The 16,917-nt window shown below is 44.4% G+C and overlaps 1 protein-coding gene across 4 annotated transcripts in view; it reads left to right on the plus strand.

Moving 5' to 3' along the window:
* Window positions 1-16,917, plus strand: part of SLC13A3 (solute carrier family 13 member 3) — a 128,288-nt gene that overhangs the window by 77,270 nt on the left and 34,101 nt on the right. For 3 of the 4 annotated variants that reach the window (XM_025399165.1, XM_025399169.1, XM_025399167.1), the window contains exons 4-5: window positions 11,018-11,084; window positions 13,430-13,615. In XM_025399165.1, coding sequence (XP_025254950.1) covers window positions 11,018-11,084; window positions 13,430-13,615 — 253 coding nt within the window. The remainder of the gene's footprint in view (window positions 1-11,017; window positions 11,085-13,429; window positions 13,616-16,917) is intronic. The other variant, XM_025399168.1, reaches the window with a different exon arrangement.

Below are 16,917 nucleotides of genomic sequence, written 5' to 3' on the forward strand. Positions count from 1 at the left end.
TTGGAAGTGAGAATGGGATGTCCAAAGGATGTCAGGGAAGGCCAAGGGCATGCACACTTATTGAGCACCTGCTATGTGTCAGATGTTTTAATTATGACAATGACTGATAATTAGATAAGAAATCATGGTACCTTGGTTTTTTAAAATTTGCTTTTATTAAGCACATACTGTATACTGAGCAGTGAGTTGACCTCTTTACATACATTATCTCCCTTAACTCTCAAAACAGCTCTATGAAGTAGGTACTGTAATTAAACCTTGTTTTACAGCATCCAAAGAGATGGTCAGCATCACCAGTATTCAGAGAAATGCAAATTGAAACAATGACATTTCAATCAATGAGACAGGCAGAAATAAGAAAGCTGGTGAATCCCCATGTTGGCAGGAATGGGGGCCACAGGAACTCTCGTGCACTGCTAGAAAGAGTGTGGACTGGGTTAGAGTTTCTTAAGGATCTTGTGCAAGGATTTAATCACATTAAATGTGTTTATACTGTGTAACCCAGCAGTTTTGCTCCCAGACACCAAAGAAATCCTCTCTTAGGTCCAGGAGGGAGCACACATAGTGATATTCACTGTAGCACTCTCTGTGGTGTGGGGATTGGTGGCTACATGGGCTTTATCGCTAGGCATGTAGCGATACAGGCAAAGGCAAAAATGGTGGGTACATGCCATTGAGCATTATGCTGCTTTTAAAAGAGAGAAGAATTAGTGAACCATACACTTCTATAAAGGGATCTCACAGAGCAGTTATGATTGCGGGTAAAAACCAGAATGAGATCTAGAATACACCCTCCATATGTAAGCTGAAAATACACATGAACGACAAAACATTGTGTAAGAAATGTATAATGAAAAGCTACGCATTAAACATATCAGAATGGTTGCTATGGCAAGGGTGAGAGTGGGAAATGGGGAGAGAAAGGACTAAAAAGACCCAATCAATTATAGAAAATAGAAGCTTTGTGCAGTAAATAGTGATAACGTATTATGAACAGAGGGATTTGATTCCCTCAATCCTCTGAACTTGTGTTCTTTTTTTTTTTTTTTTTTTTTTTTTTTTGAGACGGAGTCTGGCTCTGTAGCCCAGGCTGGAGTGCAGTGGCCGGATCTCAGCTCACTGCAAGCTCCGCCTCCCGGGTTCCCGCCATTCTCCTGCCTCAGCCTCCCGAGTAGCTGGGACTACAGGCGCCTGCCACCTCGCCCGGCTAATTTTTTTTGTATTTTAGTAGAGACGGGGTTTCACCGTGTTAGCCAGGATGGTCTCGATCTCCTGAACTCGTGATCCGCCCGTCTCGGCCTCCCAAAGTGCTGGGATTACAGGCTTGAGCCACCGCGCCCGGCCTGAACTTGTGTTCTTAACAAAACAAAACGTATACAGCCATTGTATTTTTAGATGACTATATTCAGGCTCCAAGAGGGAAATGATTTTCCCAAATCACATAGTGAAGTTAAAGAAGTCCAGGATCAATTCAGAGGCACAATGATGTCATGACTTTTCATTGGCGACTCTGTGGTTCCCCTGGTCTTATGGTTGCAAAGTGGTTGCCACATCATGTCACTTTAAAATGTCTTGCTTTTAATTTATATAACTATTTTAAGAGGAAGATTTGAATTGATACATATGTGGGCAGAAATGGCTAGTTGAACCCCAGCATCGATTGTTCCTTTGTTCTTTTAGGAATAGAACCCAATTGCTTTCCTCTCTGAGGAAAGGCTGAAACTACTCTTGTGATAAGACTTGGTCAGGTAACTGAGTCTGGTCAATGGAATGTAGGTGGAAGTGATGTGTACAACTTCCAGGTTCTGCCCTTTCTGCCAGGTGGAATGTGAATATGATGGCACCCGAGACCCAAAGACAGGAGCCACATCTTAGGAGATAGGTGGCAGATCTGCTTCTGTGGCTTTGGATCATTTACCTCAGTGAACACAGCAAGCATTATCCATGAAACCATAGGTTTTGTGTGCTAGTTCTAGTTTTTAAAATATGAATTAAATTAAATATATATCTGTTAAAACTTAAATGTTTATCCATGTACCATCTAAGTTAACCTCACTGACAGTCACATGAGTATTTCCCCATCATACACTAAGGGATCCTGCTTATTTTATTTTCACGGCAGCCCTGAACACTAGAAATGAGTATATGTACTTTACAGATGAAGTTCGGAGAGGTGAGATGATGTGTTCAGGATCATAGCATTGGCAGTGGCAGAGTCAGCTCTACGCAAGGGTGGGGTCTTCCATGAGGAAGGGAAGAGAAGCTTTATAGCATGGATTAACAAATTCTGTCTACAAATGACCAAATAAAAAATACTGCAGGCTTTGTGGGCCACTCTGTGCAACTACTCAACACTGCCCTTGCAGTGAGAAAGCAGCCACAGATAAAACAAACGAGCAGGTGTGGCAATGTGCCAATAAAACTGTATTCATGGGTGCTGAAATGAAAATTTCATATAATTTTCATAACAGGAAATATTCTTCTATAGATTTTTTTCAACCATTTCAAAATGTAAAAGCCATTCCTAGTTGGCAGGCCACACAAAAACAGGCGGCGGGCTGGATTGGGGCTGCATATTTTGGTCACTGACCCCAGCTGTACAATATTGGCTTTCTTGGCTTTCAAACTGTTTCCCTTAAGAGAACTGCCTGATGGTCACCCTGGGGTGGCAGCAAGCACCTGGGACTCTGCCCTTTCCTCCATTTCAACCCTAGTTAGATTCAGTTTATTCATTTTGTACACTGAGCTTCTAAGCAATGATAACCAATGTTTACTGTGCACTTAGTTTATGTGCGGACTCTTAGGTGGGCCTTATATCTGAATGAGATGGAACAAGCATTGACCTCATTTAGAGAAATGGAAATTGAGGAAGGAATGAAAAAGAGTCCCCCCACCCCCCGTTACCCAGTTTCCAAACAGTGGCTCTGGTATTTTGAATCCAGGCTGGCTGACTTCAGAGCCTGCATTCTCAGGCTCCATTATTCTGCCTCCCACATGAGACTTTTTACGAAGTGGCAAAGCAAATGATTGAAAGCCAAGTCCCTCATTGTGAGAATGAAAAATCTGAGACTCAGGAAGGGGAAGGGACTTGCCCAAGGCCACACACAGTGGTGACCATGCAGTGAAGTCCAGAGTCTTTTCCCATGCTGCAGGATGTCAGGAGGGAGGGGACCCTGGGGGTTGGGATAGATACCTGCCTTTACAGGCCATGGGATCGGGGAGAAGGAATTGGTTAATGATCAGCCTCTAAGACCTAAAACAAGGCTAATTCCAGTGCAAAGAGAGCTATTCCCTTTCATCCAGTTCTGAGCTTTGACCAGGTGGCAGGAGGCGAGGACAGGGGTGGAGGGAGTAGAGATTCTGCCAGTGGGCTAGGAGAGGCACGAGGAAGTTGCTAGGAGCTATAGGTTCATGAGGGACATCTGTAGCACCAGCAGCAACCATAATCATCATGTGAGCTGAGCTCTCATTTTCTGAGCAAACACCACATGCCAGATACCATGCTAATTTTTTTATACTCATTAGCTCATCTGATCTTCGTAATTGTACTGGGAGGTAATGATGCCCATTTTATAGATGAGGAAACTGAGGTGCAGAGAAGCAAAATGATTTGCCCAAAGTAACATGGTGATTTGCTGAGCTCTGTCTGAATCCAGAATCTGTGCTTATAAGCACCTTGCCATGGTGCCTGGTACAGAGGAGGCAGAACCTAGGGCAGAGTGGGTCTATCTGGATAAGACTCCAGAGGTCCTCAGACTTGGAGGGCAGCCCCGTTGCATTTCTCCAGTTCCTTTACCCAGTTCTGGGCGACCCAGGGGCCATGTGACCGATGGCTTTGCCAGTGGCCCTCTGCATGCACGCTCTCATTAGGTCCTCCACCCCAGCCCTGTGGGGAGATGCTATTAGCATGCCCATTTTACAGAGGAGGAAACTGAAGCTCACAGCCATGATTGGCCCAATGTCCCTTGGCCAGTAAGGGACCCACCTGGATTTTGTTTTTGTTTTTTAGAGACAGGGTCTTCCTCTGTCTCCTAGGCTGGAGTGCAGTGGTGCAATCAGCTCGCTGCAGCCTCAAACTCACAGGCTCAAGTGATCCTCTAGCCTTGGCCTCCCAGAGCACTGGGATTACAGGCATGAACCACTACGTCTGGCCCTCCACCTGGCTTTTGAATCTAAACTCTTTCCCCTCCTTTTTTTCTGTCCATAGAAAGCTAGCTTGCCATCTACATCTTTCTTTTATAGGAAGGCCCAGGATACCACCCTTCACAACACAAGGGTCTTTAATGTTGGGTGAAGCGTTGTCTTCATCCATAAGCTAACCCACCTTCTGCAACTTTCCTCATCTATAAAACAAGGATGCTGCCTCTTACGTGAGAAACAAGAGCCAGGTACATAGGAAGTGGTTAATATATGGCAGTTGTATTAAAAACTACCTATGAGACTTCCAGGCATTGGAGGCACGGGTAATAAGACCTTCTACCTCGATGCACCTTGGCATTTCCCCTCCTACTTGAGCAGGATTGATTTGCTTCCTGGTTTACAATCTGTCTCCTCCATAGACTCCAAGCTCCGTGAAGGGCCTATCAATCTTTCTCATTGTCGTGAATCTTCACTGATGCAGTCTTGTGCACCTAAGACACTGTTGGTACATAGTAGATGTTCAGTAAATGTGTAAAATTAATGAATACACAAATAGACCATTGAACTAACTGTTCTATGCCTCAGTTTCCTCAAACCTAAAACGGGGATAATAATCCTCACTACCTAGGCTGGCATGAGTGCTAAATGAATAAATGGACATAAGCCTGCTTCACTTGGGGGCTTTTGACCTTCCCTGGAGTGCTGTTTACCTAATTTGACACAAGAACTCTTTCCCGAGGGCACTCTTCGTGTCAAACTTTAAGAACATCTTAGTCATACCAGGGAGGCTAGACTAGAGTTATCAGTTTCACGTCAGACCTGCTAAGTGCCAGGTGGGTGCCTTGGGAATGGACCAAGGTTCAGGGGGTGGGAGATCCAAAGTTCTGGGTATAATGCTGACTCTGCCACTGACCCATTGGGTCCTCTTGATCCCAACTTTAGCCCATCTCTCTGGGCCTCAGTTTCCCCAGTTGTCAAGAGGAAGGTAATAAACTTTGCATAGCTCTCTAAGGCTGCTTGGAGACAGCTGTAAGATCATAAATGTGAAAGTTCTGTCCCCTGGCCTGACACAAACTCAAGGGTTGGTATGATGTGAATAGGACCCTACAGAAGCATCAAGCTTCTAATCAACTGGCAATTTCTGGACCCAGAGAAGTCTCTCTGGGGACTTTGCCCCACTGGCCTGTTTCCACGTGGTCTTTTGGGTCACTGAGGTCACAGGAAGCACAGGGGTGGATCCTGCGTAAATGCCTAAGAGCTCCGCTCAGCACCAGGTTTTCCAGTTTCATCTTCATGACTTTATCATCATCATCATCATCATCAGAAAATCCCTGGTATTAACATTTTTTACATTGCTAATCTCCATAAGGAAAAAGCAAAACTCCTTCCTGATCTTATATGATAAAGCTAATTACTGTCTAGAGTTCTGCGTGTACAAATATCCTTCACTGCCTTATTTATAGCACATACAATCTCTTATCAGGGCTCTTCAACTCAGATGCAGAGCAAACGGGGTCAGATGGGGGCTGTGGCCAACTGGTGAGCTCAGTTTCCCTATCTGTAACCTCAGACAAGTTGCTGTCAACCCTGGCTGCATAAAGGAATCACCTGCACAGCACCCAGGTGGGAAGAGGGTAGAGTGAGCTAGAGATGGTGGGGGCTGGGGGTCACCAAGTCAGAGTCCTTACTCTCTGGCCATCCCCTGGGAACAACTTTGCCCCCAACCTTAGTGTGCTATTAATAGTCCCTCGCTTCCTACTTCAGTGCCCTGGACCCTGGCCTCATGCATGGCATGTGGACCTGTTCCCAGCACTCGTGTCCAGGGGCCCTTATTCCTATGGCCCAGGGCAGCTGACTCAACTTTCACCTTCAGGCCCCCGCAGGGGGTCAACAGGGCCAGCTCCAGGCACAGGAAAAATGACACAGTCAGCCACCAGGAAATCCTGTTCCCTCAGTACCAACGGGGTACCGCGAGAGCAGCCTGTGGTGGGGAAGAGACTCCCCCAAGCCGCAGGCGAGACAAGGAATGTCCACATGGCTGTGTATGTGGCCTGACTTCCATGTGAAGGAAAATCCCATGTGAAAAAGAAAAAAAATCAAACTTCTTTTGTGTCTTGCTTGGGTCCCTAAAGAGTGTCAATGGCCTTCACCAAAGACCCCAGGAATACACTAGTAATGAAACAAGCTGAGTTATCATTTACAGCAGCAGTGAGGGGGTGGGGTGCACATGCCATGAGCTACCCTGAGTATCTCAGGAAGAGGGTATTAAAAGGCACCCAGGACAGGATCTGGGCTGGAGGTTGGGCACTGAGAGAGACCAGAGGCAATTCTGAGCTGGGTAAGGAAGAAGAAGTAACTCATTTAGCAAGAGAGGGGGATGTTGGGATTTTGAGGGTGTCACAGCCCCCTTGCCCTTAGACAAGATTATGCAGTGGACTTGCATAGTCTCAGAGTGTCTTTGTCTGAGGTCAGTGTTCTGTTAGATTGTGAAAGTCCAACAGGAGAACAAAGTAACCCGGCTCTGAGTGTTAGAATCATTCCCTATGCTCTGTTTTCTTCTTTCTCAATGGTAACCTATATATACTGAACTTTTGCTAGTACTCAGCTTCCTGTTAAATTCGTTCTGTCTTTTTTTTATTATTTTATTTTATTTATTTATTTATTTTGAGATGGGGTCTTGCTCTGTCACCCAGGATGGAGTGCAGTGGCATGATCACGGCTCACTGCAGCCTTGACCTCCTCAGCTCAAGCAATCCTCCCCGCTCAGCCTCTTGAGTAGCTGGGACTGCCCAGCTCTATTGAAGTCTTTGTATCAAGATTGGTAAACCGTGGCCCTTCACATCCAGCCTACTGCTTGTTTTTTATACGGCCTGGGAGCTAAGAATCGTTTTCGTATTTTTAAGTGGTTGAAATAAATCAAAAGAAGAAAAATATTTTGTGACATGTGAAAAAGTATATGATATTCAAATTTCAGCCCAGGCGCGGTAGCTCACGTCTGTAATCTCAGCACTTTGGGAGGCCGAGGTGAGAGGATCAGCTGAGCCCCAGAGTTAGAGACCAGCCTGGGCAACAGAGCAAGACCTCCCTTTTACAAAAAAACAAAAACAAACAAATAAACCAAAAAAACCCACAATTAGCCGGGCATGGTGGCACATGCCTGTGGACCTAGCTACTTGGGAGACTGAGGTGGGAGGATCACTTGAGCCCGGAATATCGAGGCTGTTGTGAGCTGAGATCGTGCCACTGCCTTCCAGCCTGGGCAACAGAGCAAGACCCTGTCTCAGAAAAAACAAAAAAAATTGTTTTTTGATGTCCCCCAAATAAAAGTTTAGCCACACTCAAGCATTGATGTGTTGTCTGTGGCTGATTTTCTGCTCCTATGGCAGAGATATGTTGTTATGACAGAGACCTCATGGCCCCCCAAAACCTAAAATGTTTACTATCTGGCTTTTTACAGAAGTTTGCTGATCTCTGCTTTTAACAGGTTAACTCTTGTTTTTTGTTTTTGTTGTTGTTGTTGTTGTTTGTTTGCTTGTTTTGAGATGGAGTTTCGCTCTTGTTGCCTAGGCTAGAGTGCAGTGGTGCTATCTCGGCTCACCGCAACCTCCGCCTCCCGAGTTCAAGCAATTCTCCTGTCTCAGCCTCCCCAGTAGCTGGGATAACACACATGCACCACCATGCCCAGCTAATTTTGCATTTTTAGTAGAGATGGGGTTTCTCCATGTTGGTCAGGCTGGTCTCGAACTCCCAGCCTCAGGTGATCTGCCCACCTCAGCTTCCTAAAGTGCTGGGATTACAGGCGTGAGCCACTGCACCCGGCAGTAGATTAACTCTGTAATTCTCATGACAGTCCTAGAGTAGTTACTTCCATCTTATAAATTAAAGAACTGAGGTATAGGGAGATTAAGGGACATACCCTAACCAGGGTTTCTCAACTTCGTTACCAATGACATTTGGGTGGGATAATTCTTTGCTGGGGTGGGCTGACCTGTGTATTGCAGGATGTTTAGCAGCATTTCTGGTCTCTAACTAATAGATGCCAGTAGTACTTTGCCCTTCCACCCAAGTTGTGATAACCAAAAATGCCCCCAGACATTGCCCAACGTCCTTTGGGTACAGAATTGGCCCTCGCTGGGAACCACTGACCTAAAGTCAGATAGGAAGTGATGGAACTAGGATTTGAACCCCAGACTGATGTGTTTGGCCACCAGCCACACACCCAGCTCCCAGGGGTGGGTTATTTTACTCTTAGTGGTGGTTCGAGCTGCAAGAACATTTAATTCATTCTAATTTTCTTTTCCCCAAAACACTGTCAAAGGCTGCTGGGGAGTCTGGTCTATCAAGCAGAGCAATAACTTTATTATTTTTGTGTGTTTGTTTTAAGAGACAAGGTCTTTCTCTGTCACCCAAGCTGGAGTGCAGTGACATGATTATACCTCACTGCAGCCTCCAACTCCTGGGCTCAACTGATCCTCCACCTCAGCCTCTGGAGTAGTTGGGACTACAGGCATGCACCACCACGCCGTGCTAATTTTTTTAGAAAATGTTTTTTAGAGATGGGGTCTCACTATCTGGCCCAGGCTGGTTTCAAACTCCTGGGCTCAAGCAATCCTCCTGCCTCAGCCTCCTGAGTAGCTGGGATCATAGGCATGAACCACCACACTCAACCAGAGAAATAACTTTAAAAACGAAGTCAGCTCCTGTCCTGAGCCTCCTCTGCTCAAATGCTACCCTAGTTCCCACATGACTCAGAGGAGAAGACATAGTCCTTCCTGTGAGCTCTGAGATCCCTGCATGATCCCACCCACTTCCTACCACCTCTACCCCCTGCCACTTCTCTTACCTTGCCTCCTCTTACTCTTCTCCTCCCTTAGGCCCCTGCAGCCCCACTGGCCTCCCCTTTGCTTCCTGGGTGTGCTCCCACCCCAGGGCCTTTGCACCTGCTCTTTCTTGCCCCAGATGTTTGCATGGCTCACCCCCTCACCTTCAGGTCTTGGTTCGAAGTCAAATTTTCCTTCTCTATCAGACTCTCTTTGAGCCTTGGTGTCTCACCCAAGGATGCCTGGCTCCTTCCCTGCCTCACATGGCATGCATCTTCATTTGACGTACTGCATATGTTACTTAGTCATGTGTGGTCTGTCTCCCCCACCGGATATCAGCTCCATGAGGACATGGACTTTCATCTTTTGTCACTCAGCACCAGGTACATGGCAGGTGCTCCACAGTGATTTGCTAATGGATCAATTGGCTAGGGTTCATGTGCCCCAGTTGGGCTCTGGGTTCCAAGTTGCACCAAGCTCTTATCTCAAAATAGCTGAAACACATCCACCACTTATTACTCTGAGGGTCTCTATGGTCACCAGCCAAATCTAGCCACCATCTGGATTTGGAAATCCATTTCCATCTTAGATGGATAATGCAGCAGATCCAGAACTGGGCTCCCAATTTCCATTTTTGCCCCTTCCCCTACATCCATTCTCTCAGACCAGGCCCAGAGATGTTTGCAAAATGTAAATCATATTGTCTTGGGCATTAAATCCTGCAGCAGGACCCCATCCCTGATTTAGTCCCCATTGGCCTTTGCCCAGTCCGTCCCCATCCCCTATCTCCCCTATGCTTTTCCTATACACCTCTTTCCCAGCATGTGGGGCTTCCTCAGTTCTTCATCTCAGCCAAACGCCTCCTTACTGCCGGGCCTTTGTGCTTGCTGTTCCTGTTTCCTTGCACCCTCTTCCCAGGGGTCTTCATAGGATGGATTCCATTTTATCCTTGAGGTCTCAGATCTGATGCCATCAGCACAGTGTCTTCTCTGTTGAAGAGAGAGCCCACCTACTCGCCTCTCTACATTCCAGTCACATTGCCCAGTTCTATTTCCTCCATACATTTGTCCCTACCTCAAATTTTCTTTATTCGTTCATTGCCTGTCTCCCCTTCTAAAGTATGACCTCCATGGAAGCCAGGGGCCTTGTTCTATATTGTTCACAGAGTACCCTGAGAACATAGTCAATAGCACATAGTAGGTGCTCAATAAATACTTTTTGAATGAATGAATGAATGAATGAATGATTGGACAATTGGGGTCATCCAACACATTGATGATTCATTACCATTGATAGCTGGCCTTTCACAACTTTGGCAGTGGCTGCTCAGGTAAGCCTAGGCTTGAGTTATGGATTGTCAAGCAGCCCCGCAGCTAAACACCTGCCAACAGGCCTGGGCACATCTTCACATATGGATGGTAGGACAGGAGGATAAAATGCTGAATGATTTTTCTTTTTCCTTTCCTTTCCTTTTCCTTTTGTCTCCTCTCCTCTCCTCCCTTCCCCTCCCCTCCCCTCCCCTTCCTTTCCTTTCCTTTCCCTCTCTTTCTTTTTCTTTCTTTCTTTCTTTCTTTCTTTCTTTCTTTCTTTCTTTCTTTCTTTCTTTCTTTCTTTCTTCCTTCCTTCCTTCCTTCCTTCCTTCCTTTCTCTCTCTCTCTCTCTTTCTTTCTTTCTTTCTTTCTCTTCCTTCCTTCCTTCCCCTTCCTTCCTTCCTTTCTCTCTCTCTTTCTTTCTTTCTTTTCTCTTTCTTTTCTTTTCTTTCTTTCTTTCATTCCCTCCCTCCTTCCTTTCCTTTTCCTTCCTTCTTTCCTTCCTTCGTTCCTTCCTTCCTTCCTTCCTCCCTCCCTCCCTCCCTCTCTCTCCCTCCCTCGCCCTTCCTCCCTTCCTCTCTCTCCTTCCCTCTCTCTCTTCTTCCTCTCTCTATCTTTGTCTTTTGATTCAGTGAATAGTATAGAATCCTTGGCGAAGAAAGCATTCTTGACTAACTTCACAAGATTTGGGATACTCCTGTTCCATTCACTACATTACGCTAAAGACATCATGCTCTTTCCTCCTAGCTGCTGTGCGGAGAAACGGCCTACACACTGTGCCCACGGAGATGCAGTTTCTCGCCAGCACAGAAGCGTAAGTTATTGGTGAAATTTGTAGAGGAGACAGTGCTTGATTCAAGGAGACAATGAACAAGAATTCAGTGCTGCAAATCATTTTCCTCCCATCCCTGAATTTTTCTCCAAACGACTTAATGCCTAAGTTTCCACCATTCATCTCTGTGGCTTAAACATTAACCTCAACAGCCTCCTTTAAAAAAATGCAGACATGGAAAGGGTAGGGCAGTATATTAAATCCCTAAAGATCTGGTGAGATTGAGGATCACAGGTACTTTCCTCTTGCAAGAAGAGATCCAGAAGAGCAAGATAGCACACACTGCATGACACAAGGAGGAGAGGGGTGCAGGCAGGGTTAACAGTCCATACAGACAAGAAAATACCTTATAAAACAATAACAGCCCTTCACCCTATGTGACTTAGAAAGCATCTTCACATTGATGTTGAAATCGCATTTAGTCTAGAGTATCCTTTGCATTATGGCAATGTAGTTAAGATCATAGGATTTGGAGTCGCAAACACCTGACTTGGAACTCTGGCTCTGCTCCATACTGGCTGTGTGAGATAATGAGGTAATGTAGATAGAGCAGGTTGGCTGGACCTTACATGTCCAGATGTTAGCACTTGTTATTATGGCATTGTGATCTCAATTTAACAGTGATGACACAACTGGGAGCCAAGCAGTCTGCTCAAGACAGTGCTGGGCATTGATCCGGTCTATTTCATTCATTCAGCAAATATTTATTCAGAGCTTACGATGAGCCAGGCACTATTCTAGGGATGGAGATACAGCAAGGAACAGACAGAAAGCCCAGCCCTTATGGGTTTACATTCTAGTGGCAAGAAACGGATAAGTGAATATAATCCATGGTTTGTTGGGTGGTGGATAAGCTTTGGAGGGAGATCAAAGCAGGAAAGAGGGTGGGGGAGGTGAGCTGGTAAGTGGGAAGGGGCAGTTTGAATGTGGGTAGTCAGGGAAGTCCTCACAAGAAGGTCGTGCTTGAGCAAATCTCTGCAAGAGGTGGGGAATGGTGGGGGTATCCATGGGAAGAGTGTTCTCAGCATGTGGACCAGCACATGCAAAGCTCCTGAGAGGTCAAAGAGCAGCCAGGAAGCCAGTGTGGCTGGAGAATCTCAGTTACTCGGGAGGCTGAGGCAGGAGAATCGCTTGAACCCGGGAGGCAGAGGTAGCAGTGAGCTGAGATCATGCCATTGCACTCTAGCCTGGGTGACAAGAGTGAAGCTGTGTCTCAAATAAATAAATAAATAAAAATAAACAAAATCAAATAAAATTGATAATGCTATATATGCTGTTTTGTAACCTGCTATTTCACTTTTTTCCTTCATTTCAGTCTCTTTCCAAATACCTATTTTACTTAATGGAGAATAGTGAACATCATATAATGCCATAATGTTGGCCTCAATAATGCCAACATTATGATCTTTTAATTGTATACTTAAAAATTCTTAATGTCATTATTTCCCAAAACTCTTTCACTGTACAAGGAAAACAACCCAGAAAAGAAAGAAGAAAAAAAAATACGTAATTCCACTCCTGGGAAAGATATCAAAACAACTTGCATCTATTTCTAGACTTTAAATATTTTTATATTCATGAAACATAGCTATTTCTTTATTTCTATTTATTACTTATTAATTTTTTTTAGAGACAGTGTCTCACTCTGTCACCCAGGCTGGAGGGCAGTGGGGCAATCATAGCTCACTACAGCCTCAAACTTTTGGGCTCAATCAACCCTTCTGCCTCAGCCTCCCAGGTAGCTGGAACTACAGGTGCATGCCACCACGCCCAGCTGATTTTTTTTTTTTTTATAGAGATGGGATCTCACTATATTGCCCAGGCTGGTCTCAAACTCCTGTCCTCAAGCAATCCTTTGCCTTGGTCTCCCAAAGTGTTGGAGTTATAGGAGTGAGCCACCACGCCCATGAGGATTTATACAATAAAAAACTAAATGGTATTGTGGCATGCCTTTTCGCCGTAGTTTGTGAATGGACAACTTTCATCTTAATAAGCATCCATTTAATAGCTGCATTGGTGTTCCATCCAGGAAGAGAGTCATCTTTATTATCAGCCCCTTTTAGATGGACATTTAGACTGTTCTTCATTTAAATTAGATTTAATGGCATGGTGAGTTCCCTTGTACCCACCCCTGAGACACTTGTCTATTTCTTTAGGATACATTCTTAGAGTAGAATATCTGAACTGTAGAGTTGCACCTTGTTACAGGTTTTTGATACCTGTGCCAAATTACCTTCTAGAAAGATCACTCAGCTCCCCAACCCCTGGGCAGTCCGTGGCCTGTTCTCCATGTGTTCTGAATGGCTTCTCTTTGGATTTGTTTAAAGCAAAGACCACCCTGGGGAGACGGAGGTTCCACTGGATCTGCTGGCGGACTCCAGGAAGGAGGATGAATATCGTGGGAACATCTGGAAGGGCTTCCTCATCTCTATCCCTTACTCAGCCAGCATTGGGGGCACAGCCACACTCACAGGCACAGCCCCTAACCTCATCCTGCTTGGCCAGCTCAAGAGGTAGAAAGCAAGAGTCCCCACCAGCAGGGAGGGTTCTGCTCCTCCCCTCCTCTTCCCTCCTTCGTTCAACATCCAGGGAATGTGTATTGAGAGCCTTCTCTGGGCCAGGCTCTGGGAACACAGCAATACACAAAATCCAGTGAGATCCCTGCCCTTGGGGAACTTCCATTCTGGCGGGAGAGACAGGCAATAAGTGAAAAAGCAAATGAATATAAAACATATCTGTGTGATAAGTTAGGAAAAAATACGGCAGGGAAAGAGAGTAGAAGTGAGGAGAGTGGCGTGCTAGTTTATGTAGGTTGGTCAGGGACACCGGTTCTCTCTGATGGGCTGACATTTGAGCAGAGACCTAGAAGGGAATGAGCCATGTGGACACAGGAGGGAGAGGCATTGCCGACAGCGACAGCGACAGCGGGGAGTAGCTCCTACAGAGCTTGGAGGTGGAGCTGTTCCTGGGGAGGTTCAGGGACCAGCAGGAATACCAGGGAGATGAAGAGTGAAGGGAGATGAAGGGTGAAGGGAAGGTGAGAAGACATAAGGTGATAGTGGTAAGTGTTGTCTAAGGACTCCAGCTTTTTCTCCAAGTGAGATGGGGGTCATTGGAAAGGTGACAGCAGAGGAGTAACCCAGTGGGAGGCATGGGTCTGTAGCTGTCATGGCCTGAGAGAAGCCTTCCAACCATAAGCAGAGTCCCCCAGTGGAGTGGGCTCTGCTGGGAGCTAAAGTCCCCCCATCCCTGGAAGTGGTCAGCAGTGACTGGGTGGCCGGTCAGGACATGAGGATAAGAGAAAGATGCTCCAACTGCACAACTTGCCGCTCCCATTATTTTAAGCCTCTGGTTTCCAAGATTTTAAAACTTCATTATTTCAAGATCTTGTCTCTAAGACTTTTAGGTTCCAGGATTCCAAGGCAGGGTTTCTAAGATTCCTTGCAGTGGAGATGTAACATAGGTTCATTTAATTTACATAAATGCAAATGTAAGCATTTGGCCAACAAAGGGCACCAAAAAGTATTTGATATTCAACATGGCCGCATATACTAGCCGACTTCTTTACCTGTTGCCCAACCAAAGAATCAAAAACACGTGGGGATGAAGGGAGGCCCTGCTGATCTCCCCAAGAGAGGTTTGCTATGTGTGCAACCCTCAGTAACATACAAGTGAGTAATTACAGGTATTTTCACAAGAGATTTTAGTACACCCATGTTTGGCCTTGTGCTGATTTTAAACCTTAACCCCTGGATGAGATGAATTGCCAATACATTCTCAGATTCCAAAATGCTTTGATTTTAAGATTTGATGATGGAAACCAGTGATTGTCAACCATGAACTGGGAGAGGTGAAAAACAACTAAAAAAAAAAGAAGTCATAGGTGTGTTTCACCAATTGATTTAAGCCCGCTGAGTTTTACTGCAAACCTTAGATGTCTTTTTATCTCTATCCCTTAAAGAAGGCTGTCTGTGCCTTCTGGTTTCAGCTCACTGACAGAAAAACCAGAAGCAAAGATGATCCTGCTTCCGGTGTGGGGAGTATCTAGGCCCAGCCCTTTAGTGTTCTGTGGAGGGGGAAGGTAGGCATTTGGTATTAGGGTTTGCTGGGACCCATCCCCAGGGCTGGACAGGAAGATGTGGGCTCTGGGGATGGAGAGCAGAGCCTAGGTTGAGGATGGGGAGAATTGGAGGGGAGCAGTTGTTGTCAAAGCGTTTTCAGACTGCCTGCCTGCCCTGATATGAGTAGGACTTTGTTCCAACCTGAAATGAAATTGGGGAAATTTTATGTTTTTTATATGTTTATTTCATATTTATATTTTCTAAAATATATCTTATGTATATTTAAGTATATATTAACATATAATACATAAAATATATAATATTAACTATATATACAGTAAAAATATCAAATGTAGGATTTCAAGTTAATTACATGCAAATCTTATGCAACACAAGGGCTCAAATGTAGACCCTCTGGTGTAGGAAGAGGGGATTTAAAAGGAATGCTAGGTAATACGTGATTTTGATTCTCCAGCTGAGAACAGGAGAAGCCTTGGGAGACAGGAGAAGTGATTGCCCTGAGTGGTCCTTTAGCCCTTGTTGCCAAAATACATTTTATTGGTTTATTCTGATTATAAAATGATATTGGCACATTAAAGAACGTTTGGAAAATGTAGAAGAAGTTTGAAATACCTTCAATCCCACTGTCGATATTTTAAGACTTTCTTCTAGACTTTTCTATGTCCATATATTAAATGTGCATATATTTAACATTTTTGCCAGTATGCTCTTAATACAGTTTTATAGTCTGATTTTATTATTAAAATTTTTTAGAAAACATAATTTTTAGTGACTATGTATTATCTTATTTTGGGTGTACATACTTTAATCTTAAGCATTTAGATTGTTTTCATTTTATGATAATTATTATTTTGCTGTTACAAATTATGTAACTGACCACACACTTGCTGATATTTTAATATTTTTAAAACAATATTTTTATTTTGTCTAATTATAGAGGTATACTTATTCATTGTAGAAAATACAGGTAGAGAAAAAGGAGGAAATAAAAACCACTTAGAATCCCACTATATAGAGTTTATTAATATTTTTGTTTGCTTATTTATTATATAATAACTGTTAATGTTTTGGTTTATTTACTTATTTATTTACCTAGAAATGTCCATGAGTGTCCACATACTTTTGTATACATCATTCTATAACTTACTTTTCCTCTTTTCAATCTAGCACTTATATTCCTGACCGCATTTCTGGTTTTTTGTTTTAAAGTTTATTTCTAGTAGTAGAATTTCTGGGTAAAAGGATATGCACATTTTTAAGACTCTTACTGCATTTTACCAAATCCCTCTCCAGAAAAGAGTATTCTGATGAACAAACATCAAGAATCTGCCTGTTTTTCCACATCTTCACCAACACTAAGTGTTATTGCCCTTCATCCTTTCAGGCTTGATGATGTCTTAATAAAACTGAGATTGGACACCATTCAGCAGAGAAAGAACTCATCGACATCACCATTGCCTGGACAAAATGCCCAGGCTCTTTGAGCATGTATAATAAGGAGGGCAAAGGTTTCAGCCTGCAGATGTGTTATGCTTGACTCCCACATTCATTAAAAACATTTTCATGAATTGCCAACATTTAAACATCACATAATTTCAAGTAAAACCCAAACCTGGGCTTACTGGCCCTGCACTCTTGCATGGCAACCCTGGGGGAGCAAATAGCAGCTGACCCCTTTAATGAGCACGGCTCTCTTCAATTCCCCGTGGCCGGCCTGGCCTGTTTCACTCACT

Source organism: Theropithecus gelada, chromosome 10 (genome assembly GCF_003255815.1).
Source record: "Theropithecus gelada isolate Dixy chromosome 10, Tgel_1.0, whole genome shotgun sequence".
NCBI classification, from domain to species: Eukaryota; Metazoa; Chordata; class Mammalia; order Primates; family Cercopithecidae; genus Theropithecus; species Theropithecus gelada.